The sequence below is a fragment of the Myotis myotis genome, unplaced genomic scaffold (genome assembly GCF_014108235.1).
Source record: "Myotis myotis isolate mMyoMyo1 unplaced genomic scaffold, mMyoMyo1.p scaffold_m19_p_2, whole genome shotgun sequence".
Lineage (NCBI taxonomy): Eukaryota > Metazoa > Chordata > Mammalia > Chiroptera > Vespertilionidae > Myotis > Myotis myotis.
Window position 1 is genome coordinate 82,086,507 of NW_023416324.1, and position 23,192 is coordinate 82,109,698.

Genomic DNA, 23,192 nt, shown 5'->3' on the forward strand with positions numbered 1-23,192 from the left:
TTGCAAAGATCAACGTGTAAGAGCCAGCATGCTTCCATCTCCTCTTCCCTTCCACTGATGCTATGCTTCTTTGGGCTTCCATCTGCTTCCTGCATAGTCTTCCTGCTTCCTATCCCCTACAGCCCTTCCATCTCATCTTTCACTTCGTTTTTCTGGTTATTGTCCTAGAAATGAATCTAATTATATGGCTCTCCAACCCAGGCCCCTTCAAAACTGCCCCACTGTGCAAATTCTCTATAACTTGTCTGTCTTCCATTATTCCCTCCTCCCTACTTGGCCTGGACTGTGGGTGCCCTGTGCCTACCAAGCTCTCATATCATTTCCTGTTCATGTGTGTTCTCTACCTTTTTGCCTTAAAGACTGTGCCTTTGCCATTACCACCACCTTTTCCCATTACTACCATTCAAAATCCTGCTTATCTTTCAAGTCCAAGTTCCTATGGACCCCACATGAATTTTCCTGTACCATTCTTTGTATACTTCCCTAATGTTAAGTAAAACAAGTAGCTGCACATACAACTCTGAGCTCATTTGTCTTTCCACTAGATTGTAAGCTCCTTGAAAGGAATAATTGTCTTGTGTTTTCTGAGTTCTACACAAAGTGCCTATAATAGTCTTTTGTCCAGGGTGTATGTTCAGCAAATATGCTTATGTTTAATTTCACTCACTCAACACACACACACACGCACACACGCACACACACACACTACAAAAAGACAGGTGGTCGAATTGTCATTTCTTATGCAATTAAAAGGTGAAATTTAGAGAATATCTAATCTCAAGGAGACAATGAATAGCAATAATAGACCCTGACCAAAGAACTGATTTATTGTATCTTACCAACCAATTGGATAAAACCTGGCTATGTAAACAAACGGTTGCAAAATTATGAGGGACAATTATTGAATTAAGCAAACAGCTTCCATCTAAGATTCTTAGGTCTTTGGCTACTTTTACATGGGAAAGATGGAGTACTAAACAATCAGCTAGATAATACCGCCAAATAAAGTTGCCAATGAGGAAAGAGCTGGAGAATCCAACAGAATTATTCTGAGATTCCCAGCTCTGGCTGTGCCATGGGGTCAAACACATGAGCCTCATGTGCTTTCTCTGCCCACAGGCTGCTGTCACATCTTTTCCTCTGCCAGCCTAGCGAATAACCGGGCTCTGTGGGTTCCCCAGGTGCAGCCCAGTATTTTCTGTGGTGAACCAGGTTAAGAATTATTATGAGAACAAAAACCATAGGCCTTCTTTTGAAAGAATGTGAAATTGATATTCATGTATTTGTCATGCAACATCACCAGGTTAAATTATTATAACTGTATTTCTAATTCCATAGACAAAAGGAAGCCTTGAGAACAAAGATTTCCCTGACAGTGGAGACAAAAAATATGGTCCATATGGTCCATGATTATCTACCTTCCTATGAACTACCTTGATAGGCCTTAATTGAGGCAGTGAAAAACGCTGTATCCTTGATAAATTCTGCCCTCCTCACCTCTCTCTTTCTCTTTCTCTCTTTCTTTCTCTCTCTCTCTCTCTCTCTCACACACACACACACACTCACACACACACATAAATATATATATATTTGTATATATATATATATATATATATATATATATATATATATTTCTACCAAATATTAGGTATGAAATGTTGAGTCTACAACATTTCCATCAAGTTTTCAGCATACCTCAGTCCAGACTGATAAGGGCTGCCCCGCCCTAGTTTTCCAGGTCCTGTAATTCTAATGGCTATGAAGCATTTAGTTTCATTGTGAATTAATCCTCCGAAGACAACATGACTCATTCAGCAAGTCTCCCCAGCACTTTTGGTAAATAGATTCCACTGAAAAGGAATCTATAACTTTACTGCCATTTTATGGGCATTCATCTTTACAAAGAGCCATTTTCCAAAATGGATTCACCTATGATGCTTTTATAACTATTACAGCCACTTGCACTAGTTGTTCTTACCATTTGGGGAGTAATGGACCTATTTGAGAATCTTGAGTGAAGCCCCATGAATCCCAGATACAGAGCTCATGACTTTGCATACCCTTCTGAAGTAGAAACCCTCCCTCCTACCTATGGTCATGCATGTCGTCAAGCTGATCATGCACTACCAGGTGGCAGCACAATGCTAGGATGGATTCAGGGGCACCTTTGGGATTCAGGGGTGCCATTTAACAGAGGTCTACCTGTCATAAATGTCCTCTCTGTCAGAGGAAGGACTCAGCCAGTCTTTCATTTCTAGAATTTCACCTTCGGTTCTGGTTCTCAGACTAATTTACAGACATCCCAAACTCATTCCAAAGTCTTAGAAAAAATTTAAATTAAAAAAAAACAAACAAACACTCCACCCTGGTCAGTGTGGCTCAGTTGGTTGAGCATCGTCACATGCACCAAAAGGTCACCTGTTTGATTCCAGGTCAGGACATAAGCCTGGGTTGCTGACTTGATCCCCGGTAGAGGGCGTGCAAGAGGCAGCCAATTGATGTTATGTTCTCACATTGATGTTTCCTTCTCCTTCTCCCTTCCTCTCTCTCTAAAATTCAATTTAAAAATCTTAAGAAAAAAGAAAAGGAAAAACATTCCCTATTCACATGGATACATTTAATAACATGAAATCTATGACAAAGAGGCAAAAACCCTAAATCAACTTGGCATCCCTTTTACTCTCTAACATTAGTGTAGGTAATGCACACTCTACTAACGGGGTAAAGTCTCTTTGGAAAACAAGTAGGGAACGGGCCAAATTTGATAAGAAATAACACAACACTTGCCCAAACATCTACGTAACATTTGTGAATTTCCTTCTCCCTGCGTCCCAGCGGCTCGACCCAGCGGCTTGTGGAGGACTTCTGGCTGGTGCTTCAGGAACAGGCGCCTGAACTGACCTCCCCACTCCCCAAAAGCACCTTATACAGAAGACTACGGGAAAGCCTTCCTTGTAGGGTTTTTTGTTTGGGACAATGCAAAACGTAAAAAGTAGAAGTCATTCTCCCCTGCCCAGAACACCACTGAAATAAGGATAATAATGCAATGAAACTTCAAATGTATATAGTGAGTGCTTTATACTTTTTTAGAGCATTTTCACACACATTATTTCAATCAACTCATACAACAGCTTTTGGCTTATAACCGAGACAGTAGAAACTATAGGATCTTGCCCAAGATCATACAGGTAGTGGGGACAACTGGGACTAAACCCAGATTGCATGATTGGTCCGACATTTCCACCAGGTCACAAGCCAGTAAAGGGGTCTCTGTCCCATTGTTGTCACCCCAGGTGATGTCCTCTCACTCTCTACAGTCAGGCTGCTTGTCAGTTAGAAATGATAGCTGTAGATATAAATTTCAAAGGGAGAAAAAATACAAGTCCTTCTTTGACAAGCATTATAGAGATATAAAAATAAAGGTGGCATTCTTTTTTATTGCTTCTTTACACATGTCTTTCCCAGATGCAAAGGCCCTGTTGGGGGACAGTTCATCAACCTGATATTTCTATGTACACATAATACCCCTTAGTAATAGCAGAGCCTTCACACCAGGAAACCATTTGCTAAATATTCCCCACTGTCTCACAGCATGGCCTGTCCATTTCTTCCAGACATAAAACATCTGGGCTAGTACAAGAAACATAGCAAATTCAAAGAGATGTTTCCCAGATGTGCAGCTGTCCTCAAGAGTCTGTCCCAGGGCCAGCTCTGGAGATTCACATTTCCCAAGACCCTTTTCCACTGCATCTCACCATAGCTTTTATGTGACTGAAAAAAGTTCAAAGAGGTTGACCAGATAGCTGAATAGAGCACTGAGAAGGTAGCTGTAAGGAAGCAGCACAAGAGAGCACCCAGCCAGTGGCCCATGCTATGTGGTCATGTGATGGTTTTCAAAATTCTATTCACAGCAAGTGCAGTGGGATTCCCTTTCAGATGTTTCGGTCGGGTGAAAGAATTCCCAGGAAGGCTGCCACCTTCGGTGTAGGGCGCGTTCTTCTTTGTCCTGGGTGACACACAGGCACACCACGGAGCCTTCGACTTTAGGAGAAACATCCTGCAGAAAGTTGCTCATACCAGCTCTGTCTTGGGAAGAGTCACTAGCTCCACAGGCTTGTTTGGGGAGGTGACTGGGAGAAATGCTCGTTCCATTACAGGTTTAGAAAAATCTGGAAAAATACTCTGTTGTCGTGCAAACTTCTGAAAAACACATTAAAAGAGATAAGTGAGAAGTGAATATTTGGAGAAATGCACCAGTTGTCACCTCAACTTAGACTCCATTCACTAAGGGCTGCCTGGACGTTTGGTTTGAAAGCCCTCACTACGCTGGCTACTCACTCACTCTACACTGGGCTTGGTCCATTTCACTGCTACTTCTGAACTCTAACCAGGAGATGCACTGGTTACAGACTGGGTCATTTCAGGCCCCTACTGTTAGTTATCTGTATGGAAAAATCAGTGCCCATAGAAACAGGCATTTGCAACAAAAAACTAAATCACTCACTTTTAAAATTTACTGCCCAGTAACTCTAACTATCTCATATGCAAATAATTTTGCAGACAAAATTACAAGCTCTTTGAGAGCAGGAAGTATGTCTTACACCCCTACAGTGCCTAGCTTCATGCCTTCTATACAGTAGGTGCTCTGCAGAGTCTTTTGCTTAACTAATGTCTAGAATAACAACCAGAGAGAGGAGTACATGACCAGAGAGGCAAGAGAGTAAATATAGAGATCCAATCAGCGACCAAAAAAAGGAGCCCTGGCATAGCTCCTGGGTGAGATCTGTCCCGGTCCCTACGTAGCCAGCCCTTCCTGATGGCATTGAGGCAGATGGGGAAGATCATTTCCTCATGGGTCAGGCCCAGAGATGACCCTGCTCCCCCACAACCTCAGTCAACCGTGGTGAACAGCTATGCAGAAGAGGCTCAGAGTCTCTAAGCTGGAGCCTGCTGCCAATAGCTCACGGGCATGTCAACGATGCCTAAGAAGTGGCCAGCCACCCTCTACTACAGGACACTCTCTGTGTTCCCTACTGCTCTGGCTTCACAGGGTTAATTCTAAAGAAGTGAGTGGAAGTAACAAAATATAAGGAGAGAAGCCCTAAGAGGAAACAGTTGGAGGGCAGGTGAAGGACACTGATCTTTCCCTGTGTGGCTGTGATGCTCACTGGCCTACAAGAATGTGCCTCTGTCCCGGCTGGGGGACAGAAGGTGTTGCCCTTTCCACCACTGTAACCGTGAGGTGAGGCTCTCGGGCGCTTTAGTAGGATCCTTTGGCATTTCTCAGATTTCCTTCAATATCTTACTTCATGTCTCATCCCAGCGTTCTGTGCAGAGCCACAGGACAAAAAACAAGCTGGGAGCTTGTTGTAATGATTCTCACAGTCCGGGGGCTCAATCAGTTCAAGGCACAGAGACTAGCTCTCTGTTATTAAATGACTTACACTGTCTACAAAACATTCAGATTGGTGCCCCGGGTGATCTTTTAGTAATAACAGATGTCTTAAGAAGATACTTACACAAGTAAAAATGATGAGTGTTAAGTAGAAAACCACCAAAGCCAACAGCAGTACAATCTCAGCTCTGTATTTCTTAAAAGTTGCTTCTCTGCACTCCTTATGGCATCCTTTAAAAAAATAGGTGAAATATGAAGCCATTTAACAGGACTTTTCTATCATAATAAAAAGCTAAGATGCTTTGTTCCTGCTCGTTAAGTCCCTGTCTCCCATTACTGTCCTCACATCTGGGCCATCGGAAGAACAACAGTAACAACAGCAGTGGCGGTGATGGCGGCAGCCAGCGCTCACTCTCACTCTATCCAGCTGTGTGCAATGGAATTGACACGTAGCATCTCACTGAATCTTCTGGGACAGGTCTGAGCATCCCATTTTACAAATGAAGGAATCAAGGCTCAGAGAGGCTGAGGGACTACAGTAGCTGGCAGAGTCAGGAGTCAGGTCCAGACTTATCCTGCTGCCCATCAGTCTCCATTTCAAATGTCCGGGGTTTCCTGGCTTTTAATTTGCATTTATATCAGATGAACCACCAGTTGTTGATCTATCTATCTTCACTGTGTTGTGTAGAATGCTGGGCGTCCTGACATCAGGAGGACTGCAGGACTACAAAATGAGGCAGCGAGCTGCCCAGCTGTTGCTGGGTAAGTAGACACACTTTTGTACAATTATTAAAGCTTCTCCACCAAGACTGATGGTAAGGGTGGCCTACAGAACAAGCTCCCCAGAGGGGTTAAAGGCTGTGGTCGCAACCCTCTGGGAGGCCGAGTGAGGCATTCAGCCCAGGAGGGGACATGGCAGAGACAGCTCCTCCCCACTCAGACATGACATCCTATGTGCTGCTTGAGGAAGCAAGGTTGCTAACTGAGTCTCCCTGAAGGCCAGGCAGGAGCAGATGGAGGGCAGATGATTGGGGGGTTCTTCCCAGGGACAACCTCAAGAAAACTGTCAACCCCTAAAACTGGATTTAAAAGTTAGTGCAATAGTCTAGGGATGAATTGTCACAGGAACCTGTGACTCAAGGTTTACAATCACTGGCCTAATGCTTCCTACAGTGTATTGGGCACACAGTCTACCCCAGGCACTGTACTTAGCATTTTAATGCAATATCTCATTAAACTGTCATAGCAAGCCGGTCGTAGAAATTATTATTCCATTTTAGAGATGAAAGAACTGAGGCTTAGAATTGATCAGAGATTTATCCAAGATCACATGCTAAGGAACAGCATAGCTAACATCTGAACCAGATCTAAGTGACTCTAGAGCAGTGATGGCAAATCTATGACACGCGTGTCAGAGGTGACATGAGAACTCATTTTTTGGTTGATTTTTCTTTGTTAAATGGCATTTAAATATATAAAATAAATATCAAAAATATAAGTCTTTGTTTTACTATGGCTGCAAATATCAAAAAATTTCTATATGTGACACGGCACCAGAGTTAAGTTAGGGTTTTTCAAAATGCTGACACGCCGAGCTCAAAAGGTTCACCATCAGTGCTCTATAGTCTAACCACCTAGCAACTTGCAGGCCTTCGAAGAGGAAAAGAAAGAAAATCAGCTTTGCTTTCACTTCATCTCTGCTCTTCCCTGCTGGGTTTCTCCCGTTTGTATCATAATATTCATTGAGTGCCTACTTGTGCCAGAGACAGCAGAGATGAAAGCAGAGAATGGAGCATGTCAGGTGTAGGAAATTCTACAAAGACAAACAAAGCAGTGTAAAGGGCTAGAGACGGACAAGGGTTATGCTGTGATGGGTGTGTGCGTGTGTGTGTGTGCATGCGTGTGTGTGTGTGAGTGTGTGTGTGTGTGTGTGTGTGTGTGTAATAGTGAACCAAATCAAACACTGACCAATAAACACTTATTGTGTTCTTGGGAGAATCAGAATATTATCTTGAGTCAGAGTCCTTTGAAATACTGGATGGGAAAAAGTAGCTATTGTAAAAAAAAATCAGGGATTATGTGACAACAACATGTTTGTCATTTCAAGTCTCAGACACTAACAAGAATTGGGCAGAAGTCAAATGCAAAGCATATTTTAAGCTACATAAAGATGTTATTAAAAAAATCCAAGAAGGAGATGATCCTTGTCTTGACACTTGATTCATGGAGCAAAAATGAGTGTCAGTCACTGCAACATGATTTTCTTGCTGTGCTCTTTTCCTTTGGCCTGAGTTGAGATATTGGGAAAGTTAACCTCTATAAAGGGAGAGAGAAGTGCTGTTCTCATGTTAAAAAGGTAGAAACATGAAGCAACTATGTTTCAAGGCCCCAAATGAGCAGAATAGTACACAGTTATCTGGTGTTTGGGACCATACAATTTCTCTATCTTCCAAAAATCAGACTTATATACTTCCTATGTGCTCCACAGCATTCTTCCATGACTAAACGACAGTCAAGTTAATTACATGAGGCATCTTCCCCAGTCAGGCTGGGTGGATCTGTCCTCATTTACAGAAAAAAGGACAAGTGATGGCATTCTTGCAGTAGAATTTAGCTTTCAGCCACAGATGTGCTCCAAAGCTTCTGACTTAGGCTCCGGTGGAGAGGGTCAATTTTAACACCTACAGAAAGTGCACAGGCATTTTGCAAGAAGAAAACAAGTACAGCAGACCACCTCACCTGTCACTTTCAAGGTCACTGTGCCACTTTGGTTTCTCTGCCCTCCCGGCCCCTCCAGAGTGCATCTGTATGTGCCCGAGCTGCAGCTGGTAGTGTTTCGGATCTTCAGGGAATACAGTCCTTCACTGGGGGCCTCGAAAGGGCCCTCCTGCTCCATCTGGTGATGGTTCTGCACCTCTATCCTCTCTTCACCGTTCTCTGTAAGCTGTTAAAAAAAGAATCATTGAATCATGCTCTACTGACAGATCCGCAGCACGGAGCCTCCACACCAGTGTGCTGCCTCTTGTTTTCACAAAACCCACCCTCCACAGATGTCTGGAAACAGTTTATTGTATGGATGTGTGACCTTTGGGGGGCGGGGGGAGAGAATCGATGACAATTCTTTAAGGCTCTGTTTGTTTTGGAATTACATCAGGACTGTATTTTATGATCCTTCATATCCCATCCTCTACCCTACATGAAAGAGAGAGTGTTGCTATTGACGCTGATGATGTGTTGACGATGATGATCTGATGAAATGGGTAAATCACTTCGAATCAAATTTTGTTTCTGGCTGTTCTATATTAAATGTCCTCTTGTGTTCTTCGGCTACCAACTCACCCACCGACTGACTCTTATTTTTGTATCCCAGCCTTCGATTTGGAAACATTCCTAAATCTGTTAAGACCATTGCCAGACAATGATCTGACTTAGGCTGTTCTCCAAAGACCGCACATCTGTGTGGTCATCCGAGACATTACAGGAGGTACCACACTTTCTCTACTAAAGTAGGAAGGCAGGTGACAGTAGTGCCATGCGGAAATTCTGTGTCAGATCATTTGGTCATATCGAGACACACGTGAAAGGATAGTTACAGCTTAAATTACTGTGCCCAGGACAGATCAGCCTATAGATGTCAAATTTAGCCAAACTAATTGGGTGGGATTTCTTTCCCTGAACTATCTTGATGATTAATTCCTGGGGTCTCTTCGTCATCTCCTACTTCAAAGATTAGGCACCCGCTGCACTCACCATCAATTCTCTTTTCCCCAGGTATATACTTAATTTGCCTAATTAACTTGCCCGTCCACCTTCCAATGAAATATTTCAAAGCTTCTAAAACAGACTTAAACAAGCAGGGAGGTGAATCACTGTGTTCGGTGCTCAGCCCCTAGCCCTGTGCTGAGCGGCTGGAGACCAGCAGGAGCCTGGGCTCAGTGGCATTCCTTTCCTGTCCCCAGCAGTGTAACGGCACCACAGAGCCACCCCAGGGTAAGACACAGCATTAGCAGGCTTCACTGTCACTGTCTTTGCCTGCACCTGCCAGTGCTTCCTCCCTCATTCTGGGGCACCTTCAACTCCTCTCCTCCTTCTCAGAAGGGAATCGTCCAGGGAAATATATAACCAAGGGGTCAGGGGGACACCCAGTGATGCCAAGGCACCTAAGGAGAGAAAACACACACACACCCTCAGTGGTTGGTTCCTGCTTAATTTATTAAGTTAGGGGAACACGCTACGAAGTCACCAGAAAGCTCCGGTTCCAGCTTCCACAGCCTCGGGTGTAGTTAGCATTCCTGTGGAGTGGGCTGCAGAGACATCTGGTGGCAGATTTATCGCTCCTGCACGGAGCTCTGCTCCACTCACTGGCACGGGGCTGCTAAGACTAATGGCTTTTCTCAGGCCCAGTCTATGAATGTAAATCCTATTACTTGACGGTTCTTGTGTTGAAAGGTTCCTTCCTGAATAATCAAGGATCTACAGGCTGGGGCCTTTAGGTGATCAAAAATAAAGGGAAAAGAGGAGGTGTGGCCAAGGAACCTTAGAAAAAGTTAAGGCGTCCAACGGATTCTAAAACACATATAACATAGCTCAATGTTTCCCTTTTCAGGACTAATTAAACGACACACTAAGGCAGCGAAGGCGAACCTTTTGAGCTCGGCGTGTCAGCATTTTGAAAAACCCTAACTTAACTCTGGTGCCGTGTCACATATAGAAATTTTTTGATATTTGCAACCATAGTAAAACAAAGACTTATGTTTTTGATGTTTATTTTATATATTTAAATGCCATTTAACAAAGAAAAATCAACCAAAAAAATGAGTTCTCGTGTCACCTCTGACACGCGTGTCATAGGTTCGCCATCACTGCACTAAGGCCTCATCATGTGCTCACACCTGTCCCCTCCACCCCTCACCTGAAGAGGTGCCCCTTCTCACCAGAGCTTTAGATGGGCCATGTGTCCAAGACCATCAGGGGCCGCCTGTTCCGAGACTCCCCATCTGTAGTTTGAACTAATCAAGTCAGCTAGGTCTCTGCAATTTGCACGGTGATGTCTTTTCAAACTTAACCTCCAAATCCGTTCAACTTGCTAACAGATTTCACTGGAACTGTTTTGCTAGAAATCCCTGCATCTAAGAGACAGACACTGGCTGCAACAATCATTTTGAGGTGATCTGCCTCTGGTGTTCTCCTCTCCTGGAGCCTCCTCGCCCATCCAGTGACCCCCTCCCTCAGCTCAGAAAGGCCCTAAAAGTCAAGATCAAAACTTCCAACCCCCTGGAGCAGGTGGAAAATAAACTATTGTGCTTATTTACTTAAATAGGACCCCACTGCCATGCTGGCTGCTGGGAGCCTCCCAGGCAAGTACTGTATGCCCAGCTAATCAGAACTGCTGGCAGTGGCCTTCTGCCCATATGCAGAGGAGAATTCATTTCAAACATCACCAGTAACAAGAGCAAAAAGTAATTTACTTGATGGCCAGATTTTCATGGGCTTCTAGCAAAACCCTCCAGCGGGCCTCTAGTTATTTTCAATAGCAAAGCCAAGGCAGGGTGAGAAGAACAAACAGGAGAAGTAGGGAAAGGCAGAACAAAGAACCCCAAAGCGACCTGCAGAAGTGTGATGTCCTGAGCCACACAGCCAGCCATGGGATCACGGCAAAGTATCTTAACTCCCACGGGGTCATCTTCCAATGGCCCCTTCCTGGGTCTCCCTGAAAGACCCAGAGAACAAGGAACACTACTGGCTTCACCTGGGAACTCTTGCCACAGTAACAAACAGCTCTCTTTGCCTGGTAACTCGCTCCAGCAAAAGGAACCTGTACATTCACACGATGTGCCTGGAAATAGTTCATAACCCTCCTCTGGCATCAAGCTGTGGGTGTAGACTGTAGACAATGCCTATTCCCCCTTCTTTTTGTTATTGTAAGATATGCCTTTGTGGGTGAACAAGGGGCCACATACCAAACCTTGCAAGCTCAGGGGAGGCCTGCATGGCGGGCCTTAGAAACTCAGAGAATGAAAGTAACCACATAGGGTGGTCTGAACGTAAAAATTCCTAATAAGAGCAGGCCCCAGCAGGTAGTCATGTCCTAAGCTTATAGCTTCCTTGACCAAGGCCAATCTTTACCTTAACTGAGCCTGTCTGTTGTGTTTTTGCATCTAAGAGAGCATACCTTTGAAATGTCAGACTAATCTCCTTTACCAGATCCCTCAGGGCACAACCTCCCACCAGAAAAGGAGACCACAGACCCCTCATTGTTATCTTGCTCCCTACACATCATCTCTATGTGCTGTAAACGTTAGTTACTACTGGTGCCCACCAGTGTAAAAGAAATACGTGTTTCTCCATTTTGCCTTTTTAGCCAGTCCCAGAGATTTCCATGCTTTGCTTTCTCCCGCCCCCCCTGACTGATCACCAGTGGATTGCATGTAACTCTCCTTACATCTCCTCCTTTGATTCTAATATATAAAATAAGCTGCAAAACTGCATTTTTCTGGAGCATTTTCTCAATCCGGTAGATTTTGCTTCCCGGCAACTGTCGTCAGTTTGGCTCAAATAAACTCAAAAATACAGGTTTGGACGTGTCTTGTGTCAACACCTTCTCATGTGACTCCATCTGGGGAACCTGGGCCTTGTCTACAGCCACAGACACAGCTGTAGTGTTGATGTTAATGCTGCATGCTGAAAGTGGGAGTGCCCACTAGCCGTACCAAGACACTCCATATGTAAAAGTTCAAATCATTGCCTGCAGCCCTGTGCCCAAGCAGCTACCACACTGTGGGGTCAGCAGAGTTCATGGTGGCCGCAGCATCGGTGTTTAAGAACCGGATGATGATAGAGTAACAGCAAATGGGCCATCCTCAACTTTGCTTTGTTTTATGAGTTCTTATAAACATTCGAGCTGGCTCGAACTCAACCACTGGCAAGAAAGGCTCTTTAAACATTCCAAATCTAAACGTGTTTCACTGCCTCTCTGCAGACACATTATTGGAAACAGTAATTTATTACAAAAGGAGCCCTCCGATGCAGTCACAGCCAAGCGTAATTGACAGGAATGATTTAACGCACCCTTTACTAGGACAATGCTGATATTGTAGTGCTCTAGACCACAACACGATCTGGGCAAATTAACTCCTCCAAACACTCATCACAATTATATTTTTAAAATCTTCATTCTCTACATTAACTCTTTTGCTGGCCAGTCTACCTTTTTGACTGAATTAGAAAAGGAAAAAACACAGGATCTCACTTTCAGAAAGCCTCCGGACTTTTGACTTGTCTCAAGGCTTCCAAATTGACTAAATTATTTACATACCATATTCTTTCTCTAAAATTGCAATTTGACCTTAAGAAAACCACGAGCCCTAAATTAAATCAACACTCTTTAATTTGCTGAATACTAAATCAATCAAATACAAGTACTAATTTTAAGGGCATATGAATCAAGTTCTTTTAGAAATGATGGACAAATTTGAACTAGAATAAAATAAATCAAATAAGTAGTTGAATATGGCTGAAAATGAAACAATATTTTAGTCAAAACCTCTATTGTATAAAGTGCTTATTTAAATTTACATCATTTTATCCAAATATATGCTAACCTCCTGGATTACTATATTTGAATATAAGAGGGCAACACTTCTATTCTTATCACAAAGAAAGAATTTTGACCACAAACCTAAAATCCAAATTTATCATTCATGAGATCCATTAAGAACGTGATAGGAAACTAACTACAAGAAAGAGGTTATTTGAGGGGCAATGTGTATACGGTATGTATATAAATGTAATTCAATAATTTGATTAAACATATTTAAAAGCATAACTTGTATTTAAAGATAGTATTAAATTAATCTAATATATTCTGATCACACTGAACAGCTTTTTTTAAAATCACATTTCTCGTGCGCTAACATTCATGTACCTTGGTTTCTGACTCAATTAAAGTGCCAATATAATCACCATTCATCATAAAAACAGCTCTTTATAACGTGCAAAATAGTTTGGCTTGGAGGTTGATGTCATAATGAGGGTAGAATGTATGCACATTAACATCGTTTTTTTCTAAGTGTAGTTTTATTGGAAAAATGATTTTCCACTTTGAAATTTAGTGGATCTAACAGACAGAGTTGAATTTATGGTGGTTAAAAGAGTCATGACTATGGCAGAGGCAACATAATGAACAACACAGACTTTGGACCTGGAACCAAACCCCAGCTCCACCAGAAGTCCTGCTCTGGGCCAACTGACTGAACAGCTCTTGGGCTTCTTTTGCTCACAGAGATGGGGGGTTAGGTGGTAATTAAACCTCACAACATTGGCATAAAGATACCTGTGATGATGGAGGTGTACATACAGCATAGTGTCAATCATATAGAAAGCCCTAAAAATGTTACTACTCTCTTTTCTTTTCATAGCCAAGGTTTCATTCAGCATTCTAAATAGGTCCCTGCACATGGGAAATATTCAAAAAGTATTTGCTGAATGAATGAGTGAATTTTAGATACAAGAGAATGTTACAAGTGCACTGGCCTTGGAATCAAAAGGCCTGAAGTCAAGTCCCACCTTTTCCATCAGTTAGCTGGGTCATCTTTGGTAAATCACTTCAACTCTGAGCAATTTCCTCATTTTACTTACCTCATATCTCATGGGGTTATTTTAAAAATCAAGTTAGCAAACACAAAGTGCTTTATAATTGACTAGAGGCCCAGTGCACAAAAATTTGTGCACTCGGGGGAGTCCTTCAGCCCAGCCTGTGCCCTCTCGCAGTCTGAGAACCCTTGGGGGATGACCACCTGCTGGCTTAGGCCCACTCCCCGGGGGATTGGGCCTAAGCTGGCAGTTCGACATCCCTCTGGCAGCCTGGGAGCCCTTGGGGGATGTCCACTTGCCAGCGGGGAGCAGGCCTAACCTGCAGTCGGACATCCTTAGCACTGCTGAGGAGGCGGGAGAGGCTTCCACCACCACTGCTGTACTGGCAGCCATCAGCCTGGCTTGTGGCTGAGCAGAGCTCCCCCTGTGGGAGCACACTGACCACCAGGGGGCAGCTCCTGCATTGAGTGGCTGCCCCCTGGTGGTCAGTGTGTGTCATAGTGACCAGTCATTCCCAGTTGTTCTGATGTAAGGGTCAATTTGCATATTACCCTTTTATTATATAGGATAGAGGCCTGGTGCATGGGTGGGGGCCAGCTGGTTTGCCCTGAAGGGTGTCCCGGATCAGGATGGGGGTCCTCGCTGAGATGCCTGGCCAGCCTGGGTAAGGGGCTGATGGCTGTTTTCAGGCTGGCCATGGTCCCCAGCCATCCAAGTTCCCAGTGGAGGCTGGCTGGAAGCAGGTATCTGGGATTTATTTATCTTCTATAATCGAAACTTTGTTACCTTGAGCAGAGGCCACAGCCGGCCAGGGCAGGCAGGAAGCTTGGCTTCCTCCATCACCAGGGCAACCAAGCCTCCTGCTTGCTCCAACTCCATGGCTGCCGGCCGCCATCTTGGTTGGGTTAATTTGCATATAGTCGCTCTGATTGGCTGGTGGGCATGGCTTGGGGCAGAGCAGAGGTGTGGTCAATTTGCGTGTGCTTCTTTTATTAAATTAGATAACATTGGTAATAGAAATGATCTCTGATAGCTTTCCACTCCGTTCTCTTCATTCAGTCATGCCTTACTGTTGATACTTCCAGTCTCCTCTCTGGCAACATTTCCTAACAGTCCCAATCTCTGCTTTAGGAAGAAATTATTTTTCTACTCAAAGGATCTCTAAAATATCCACAACGCTGAATTTTGTAAATTTTAGGGAAGTACTTTAGCCTAGGTCAGGTCTGAGCTACGGATTGCGGTAGAAAATTTGGGGTCATCACAGGAGTAATCAGGATGAGATCATGGAAACAGTTTTAGACGGAGGAGCACTTTTCTTAGGTAAGTGAATCTCTTTTTAGTCCTGCCCTTCATAAAACCTTCCCTTACATCACTGAGACCTTCTTTTAACTTCCTCTTCTTTGTGTAGTGACATAACCACATACAGAACTAAGACAATACAGTCCTCATGTGATTCAGCTTCCCCCTTTTAATCAACACTTGTTTAATGGAAAACAAGTGTTTGGTATTTTTTTTCCTATTTAACTCTCAGCTGTCTTCTTCCTCTCTACCCTCTTCCAAGCTAAAAGATTTTAGCAACTTTGCTCTGTCTTGTCATTATTCAAAAATCTCAGTGATCCAGTATTCTGCTCTGGCTGAGACTTCTATTGCTCTGTCTCAAGCAGTCACATTCTGCCTTGCCCACTCTTCCATAGAGCCACGTGGACAGGACTGGGGACCAAGAGGAAAGGGGAGGAATATTCTATGCATGTGTTCAAGTCTTATTGAGTTAACCTGATGGAAGTTTCACTGTAATTAAAGAATAAAGCCTCACTCTGAGATTCATCTTTCAGGATGAATCATATTCTGCCCTTCACAACAAGAAATATGACATTTTTCATTATGTCATCCTCTTTGCTTAAAAACTTTAAAGGGACCCCTGCTATCTAAAGGATAAAGTTCAAACCCTTAGTTTGGCATTTGAGGTTCTTCACAATCTGTTCCCAGCCTACTTCTAACATCACCTCTCAGCTTTTTGCTTTACAACTATCCTCTCTAAATCACTAGTTACCCATAGCTTCCCCCAAATACTTGTGGATCCCTAGGTCCATGTCTGTGCTCAAGATGGTCCTCTTGCCCAGCTGGCATGGCTCAGTGGTTGAGCGTCGACCTATGAACCAGGAGGTCACAGTTCGATTCCCAGTCAGGGCACATGCCCTGGTTGCAGGCTCGATCCCCAGTGTGGGGTGTGCAGCAGGCAGCCAATCAATGATATTCTCTCATCATTGGTATATCTATATCTCTCTCCCTCTCCCTTCCTCTCTGAAAATTAATGAAAATATATTTCATAAAATAAAAATAGACAGTCCTCTGCCAAAATATCTGTATTGATCTTGGAATGGCCAATGCCAAGCCCAGAACTTAGCACATATTTGGGACTTAGAAATATTTACTAAATAATGAAGGTGTAAATATGACAGACATCTGAAAACCAACTTTAGGTCATTCATAGTTTGACCTAAAGTGGAACCCATAATGATTCAACCAGGTCAAGTAGTATAGGTGCCAATGGGGACAGTATGATTTTTCTATGATGCTAAACCACACATTGTTTTCACTTTTCAGTGTTTTAGTGCTTCTATATTTAATGTACAAATGTTTCTTTTTTTCTCTTAAAAACATGTTCTTAAATCTCTCTTACAATGGGTGGCATTCTAAAATCAAGGAAGTACAGTGAGTGGCATGCATTGGCTCCTTCATGGGTCCTTCAGGGTCTATGGCTGTACAGAGTACATCTACCCAGAGCACTCATCAACGCTAGCCCCTCTGAAGGCACTCTGCTCTGCTTAGTGCCCCCTTGCTATGTAGCTCATTATTACATAAGATGGTAGAGAGAGAAAATATAATTCCACTGAATAGGAGTTTAGCAATGTGCATGGGAGGCAGCTTCATAATGAATGAAGAACAAGAAATATCTGAGTGGTGAAGTAGCCTCGTCCAAGCCGTTAACCTGCTCTCCCACAGACCCCTTAGTCTCCAGGATATCCCATGATCTCCAACAGCTAGGACTCTTCTAAATATAATAAATGTCAAGTCTGATCTATTCTCTGAAACCATAGTCTTACTTCCCCTTTCTCCCTTCCTTTGGAAATCATCTAAAAAAGACACTTGTCTTGTGACGCATCTGTCCTCACCCCCGCAGTGTCACCCAGAGATGAACTATATATCCTCTTTCGTTATGCATCAACATAGGTTGTCAGGGCTCCTAGCATGATAAAAGATGGTACTACATCTTCTTGATTAATAGCCATTCATTAGTAGTAGTAGCAAATATCAACCATCCCCAAACACTCCACCCAGTGTCATCCTCTCCCTCCAAACCTAGTGCAGCCTCATTAAAGAGAGTGAAAACCCATGGTGCTCAGTCTGAAGCACAGATGTGGCCCTTCAATGGGTGGTCTTACTCCTGGCAGACATGGGATTGTGCTATGCCCTCTTATGCTAGAATCCAACTCAAGGTCACAGCCTGTGGAAGAAGAGTGCTGGAGAAAAGTCTATTTGCAAAATTTCTCTAAATACCTCCTCAAACAACCACAATCTATTCACAACTTTAAAAGCTAAATTTAATGGGTATACTGTATTCACTTTTCTTTTTCTTCTCAATCACTCATTCTGCCTTAAAAGGTACAATATAGGAAGGGATGCAAGGAGGATCCACTGCTGGATTCCAGAGAGGAGGAAAATAAAGTTGGGTTAACAAGAATTGGGCTATCTCTACCTACTCTTGGCTCCATTTTTTATTCCTCCCTGTGCATGTCTATACTAAGCCCCTTCTGGGTCCCTCTCATTAAGTCTTCTTAATAAAGAGAATGAAATGGACACTGTTCCTTCCCCATTCGCCCTAATATTATAAACACTGATTGGACACCATCTGCTTTGAGTCTTTTGATAAAAGGCACATGATAAGAAACACATGGTTTACACAGGTTCTTCTGTTAATCACAAGTGATCAGTGCCAACTGGACAGTGGCAGGATGCTCTGTGGTGCCTGAGAACTGAGTGGTAAATGGAATTTTGGATTGTGAGTCATTGTAACTGTAATTGTGACATGTAGAAGGCCTGCAAGAATGTGATTCAATCAGCAGACAGTGAAAACCCACCCTGGAAGGGACTCTGCTTTACTTCTCCAGCAGGCAACCCACGACTATGCAAGAGGTTCTACAAACCACACTAGTGATGCTGAGAAGGTGATGTGAGCCAGGCTGGCCATAGTCACCAGATTTAAATTCCTCACTTTATAGCTACCTCTCTGCTTGACTAAAACGTTTTATAAGAAACTTGGGAGCGGGGGGGAGGGGGGATGATGACAAGTCACTTAATCCTCTGTAAGATGAAGTATTTCAGTATTTCACCTTATTTCCAGAACACTCTATTCATTTTTCTTGCACAAGAACAATTGATGCAAAAGTATCATTACTGGGCTGGAAAATAACAAATATCTACAGAATAGGCTGAGATCTATTAAAAAGTTCTTGAAGGAACAATGTATAACACTTTGAGATATCTGATTAGTGCATTGGCATAGCATGGCTCTCCTATCCACACTACTCAATCACAGTTCACTTTCTTAAAAAATAAATAAATAACTATGGTATGAATTTTCAAAGACTCTATTCCATGAAACGACAGAAAAAAAAAGAGAATGCCAAGAGACTGTTGTCTTTTTTATCACAGTTTTGAGAGACCTGCAGGGTAAATCATGCAAAAGTCATGTTCAATAAACAAGCACATACATTATAGAGTTACATCATCAGCTGACAACCAAGAAGCCAAAGGTTAATTGCTATGGTTTACTACATCATTCCAAGTGACCTCGTGCAAGAAGATTTAACTTGACAACTGTTTGAATTTTACAGAATGAAATTTCATCTGCTTGTTTCAGGAGTACTTTTTCATTACTGCCCTGGGGATATTAATATTGTTTTCTTTTTTTAATTACTCTCTGGAAAGAACAGTGGTTTCACGGTTTCCCCCTTCTTTAAAACTAAGTCCCTACCTGGCTAGCCTGGTGACACTTTCATTTTCTTTACCTTAAATCAGTGGTTTTCAACCTTTTTCATCTCATGGCAGACATAAACTACTAAAATTCTGCAGCACACCAAAAAAATATATATTTTTGCCAATCTGACAAAAAATATTGGTATAATTTTGATTCAATCACACTGGACGATTATTGTTGTGTTGTTGTTGTCATTTTTTTATTTGATATTTAAGGAAAAAGAGGTTTGTGCCCCTAACTAAATAGTCAGATATTGCATGTTTTAAAAATTCTTGTGGCACACTGGTTGAAAATCGTTGCCTTAAGTACTTAAGAGAGGAAACAACAAGATAGACTTTTAAGAACTCAGGCTGTGGAGTCAGACTACTTGATTGAGATCCCAACTCCACCATTTAGCCAGTTATGTAACAGTGAGCAGGTTATTTCACTCCCTAAGGCTCAGTTTCCTCATCTCTACGGCAGAGGTGATGGTACTGATCTCTTAGAAGATCTATTGGAAGGACTGAAACAGCTAATACAGGTAAATAGTTACCTCAGAGCCTAGCAGATGGTGAGCACTCAAATAATATGGGTTTTACATTATTTTTGTTTAAATAGTATTCTTTTTTTAATCCTCACCCGCGGATACGTTTTTATTGATTTTAGAGAGAGAGTAAGGGGGAGAGAGAAAGAGAAACATTGAAGTGAGAGTGAAACATCAATTGGTTGCCTCCCATATGAGCCTCTGACTGGGGATTGAACCCAAAATCTAGGTATTAAGCCAGAAACGGTTTGGTGCATGGGAGGACACTCCAACCATCGGAGCCACCTGGCCAGAGCTAAACAGTATTGTTTTTTACAATGAGAACAATTTAGAAATTGGAAATGTGTTCTTCGATCCCATGGTGAATACGGTGGAAATGAAGTGGGAATAACAACAAACCTACTTTCATACCCAACACTGTGCCCCAAGGCTGCAGCACCACTTCCACTGCACATAACTCACCAAGTGCCAGCCTGGACTCACGGGGCACCTACCTTCGCAATTAGCAGGGCAAACAGTGGGTGCATTCAGAACACACAAAAGCAGTTGTGCAGCACTGTCTCCAGGGAACAGTTAACCTGGGTAGGCTGAGAGAGATAACTGTCCTCTGCTCCTTGTTAAATGGCCAGATGTGTGTTCGGGTTCTCACAGCGTCTTTTATGCTGGGCAGAAGAGAACCCTGCTTCGGTGGAAAGGGGCAATACATGGAGATTTGCTCCCAGGCAAGAGGTCAATGAGTGACAGCTGCAGAATAAGGCTGGGAGAGCACACTCATTCTGCTTAACCTAGAGGCAGTAATCTCATTAGAGAAGGTGAACCAAGGACCAGTGATGGCCAACAGCGGCGGCTTGGCTTTGCAACGCCACCAGAACCTCAATCTTAGAATGTGAAAATGTTCCAGTTCAGAGGAAACTTTAAAAATAGCCTCAACGCGACTCAGTCCTCTCATAGCAGAGGCAATGACGCCTGTTCTTACACGCGTGGACACTGCTCATACACCCTCACTGACACCCTCCTTGCTGGTCCTCTCAGGACGGCCAGAGGGCGGAGAAGCTAGGGTAAGGGAGGAAGCCAAGGAAAGGGGATGACTGACAGGTAACCACTACCTATGAAACAACCTAGGCCACGCCCATCTCTCAGTCCTTCCTTTCCAAACGCTCCCCCCGCCCCCCCCCCGCTCCAAACCGATGGGCATCACAGTCACAAAACACCAAAAATCAGAAATCCTCTTGCCCAGTGTCTCAATAGGCCCTGGCTGCTTTCTCCCCGGCCCAACCACAGGTGGCCTCCAAATCAGCCCGAACGCGCTCAACAGTACGTCTAATGTGAGTCATTCATTAGGGCCACTTCTAGGGGCAAGAAAGAACTGAGGTCCTCGGGAACAAAATCTAAGTCTGCCGAGTACCTGGGTGCGCGCAGAGTTGGGGCGAGGGCCGGGAGGTGTATAGGAAGACAGGGTGCTTGGAGTCCAGCTGCGGGAGACTCCCCGACCCCCAGCCGCATAAGGTCGCCAGCCTCAGGGAGGTGGGTCGGCAGCCTCCAATTGAGCCGACCAAACCCCTGCCTGCGGGCATCTGGGAGCTTACCTTGGCCCAGGAGACCCTATAGGGCACCTGCGGGTCCCGGGGGGCGGTGCAGGGCAAGTCCACGTCCTCGGAACAAGCCGCCTTCACTTCCCGCGCTGCTGGCGCCAGGCTGCAGGCTGCAAGAGGGAGAGAGACGGAGGCGTGAGCAAGCGAGGAAAGGGGGTGTCGTGGGAAAACGGGGGGCGACAGAAGGTCTCGGGCCCTACCGCAGCTCAGGAGCAGGAGCTGGAGGCTGCGCGACATGGCTGGGGAATGCCGGCCTGTGGCGCGCTGGCGCCGCGCTCTTGTACCCGCGCGCTCAGGAACTTCCCCAGGCGCCGGCCCAGGGGAATCCCCAGCGGGGGGCGGAAGCAGCAGGCGCGCCCTCCCCGCCCCGCGGCCACCGGGGCGTCCCCTTGCCCGCCCCCGGCGCCCGCGGCCCGCGCGCGTCCCCGCCCCCCGGCGCCCCCAAGCTCGCGTCGCCGCCGCCGCTGCTGCTGCTGCTGCTGCCGCTGGGCAGCAGTGACTACTATCCCCGCAGAACGCCCCGGGCTTTGGCTTTGCAAACCGCCCTCGCAGGCGTGACACCAGCCGCTGACCCGCACAGCAAAGCCTGGAGCCGGGCCAGTCCAGGTGGTTATGTTCTTTTTACGAAGGTGAAACCAGATTGAGAGAGGTCCAGCCGCTCCCCAGACGCCCAGCCTGTCCGCGGCGACGTCACTGGTGAACCAGGTCCTCAGTCCAGATTCTGTGAGATTCAAAAACTCAGACTTCCAAGGAACGCAGCAAGACTGTAGCTCCTGGCCAAGCCTTCTGGTGAGGGTTATCAGTTGGTATCATTCAGTCTCTTTAAATTGTTCCAACAAAGGAGACTACTATTAAAATAAAAATTATGCAGATACTTTTGGGGACCCCCCCCCCAAAAAAAATCTAGACGAAGGTAGAAATCACCTATAATCTATCCAGAAGTAACTATTGGTAACATTTGGTGTCTTTGCTTCAATGAATAAAATATATTTTTAATGGTCTACTCTACCTACTATTTTACTTGATTTTAGCTTAATATTTGTCAAGTGTTTCTACATCATTGAAGTTTCATTAAACAGTATCATTTTGGTGGCTCCATAATATTCCATCCTACAGGTGTACCATAAATTAGAACTGATTGGTGTTAGACATTATTACTCTAGTGTTACTAGTCTAGATAGTGTTAGGTTGCTTCTTTAATTACCAACATTACAGACAATGCTGTGGTCACTAACATGAACTTTTGTGTAGATAAACCTTGGCTGTAATAGTGGCCATTTTCTCAATAAGTACCTACCAAGGGTGGGAACCGTCTTTCTGCCAAGGGCCATGTGGATACTTACAACATCATTTGAGGTCCATACAAAAGTATCCAGTTAAAAATTAGCCTGCTCTATTTGGTCAAACATTTAACTCACCCCTAATGCCTTGGCAGGGCCAGACCAAAAGATTTCATGAGCCAGGGCTGGAAGTTCCCCACCCCTGAGTCTTAGAGGAAATTATGCTAGGTCAAAGGAACTTGACAATTTTGTTAAACAATGCCAGAATTACCTCCACTGAGGTGTGCTCCAACTACAGAGTGTCCCCCAAAAATGTATAAACACTTTAACTGCTGACAGCTCAATTTTGAAAATGAAATGTATTTTAATAAATACTTATAATGATTCAAAGTGTGTGTATATATTTTTTGTGACACCCTATAATTCCCACCTGCTGTGTATGAGAGTGTCTGTTTCCTAACACTCTTGCCAACACAAATTGTTACTAAACTTCCACCTTTGTCCATTCAAGTGGTTAAAAAGAATGACACCACAGTAAAGTTTTAACTTACCCTTGAAAATAGTTATACCTATTGACAGTCACAACAGCTATGTGTTAAGTCTTTTCTCCATAATCCTTACAAGGCTAATGTTTTAAATTAGGATACTTTTAGGCATACAAAAATAAGTATAGAAAATAAAAGAATCAAATGCATCGGAATGCAATCTATATATATAAAAGCCCAGCAACCGAATGGTGGAATGACCAGAACGACCGGTCGACCAGTTGCAA

At 44.0% G+C, this 23,192-nt stretch overlaps 1 protein-coding gene across 2 annotated transcripts; it reads right to left on the reverse strand.

Moving 5' to 3' along the window:
* Nucleotides 1–3,053: 3,053 nt before the first annotated feature.
* On the reverse strand, nucleotides 3,054–21,506 carry CD83 (CD83 molecule). 2 transcript variants are annotated; one of them, XM_036351091.1, is made up of 5 exons: nucleotides 21,341–21,506; nucleotides 21,135–21,250; nucleotides 8,135–8,339; nucleotides 5,520–5,626; nucleotides 3,054–4,197 (listed from the first exon to the last, which is right to left on the reverse strand). In XM_036351091.1, exons 1-5 carry the CDS (start codon nucleotides 21,375–21,377, stop codon nucleotides 4,072–4,074), a joined length of 591 nt encoding a protein of 196 aa, XP_036206984.1. In that variant the 5' UTR covers nucleotides 21,378–21,506; the 3' UTR covers nucleotides 3,054–4,071. The 2 variants fall into 2 exon arrangements, with proteins under 2 accessions (XP_036206984.1, XP_036206983.1); XM_036351090.1 differs by having other exon boundaries at nucleotides 3,054–4,200; nucleotides 21,341–21,501.
* Between the last annotated feature and the right edge of the window lie 1,686 nt (nucleotides 21,507–23,192).

Bases quoted from the DNA above. Each gene is read 5' to 3' on its own strand.
- CD83 (XM_036351090.1), bottom strand. From the start codon at position 21,377: ATGTCGCGCAGCCTCCAGCTCCTGCTCCTGAGCTGCG. The intron at 21,251-21,340 runs GTAGGGCCCGAG...TCCCTCTTGCAG, and splicing joins GCTCCTGCTCCTGAGCTGCG to CCTGCAGCCTGGCGCCAGCA. The intron at 4,201-5,519 runs GTAAGTATCTTC...TGTGTTTTTCAG, and splicing joins CACTCATCATTTTTACTTGT to AAGTTTGCACGACAACAGAG.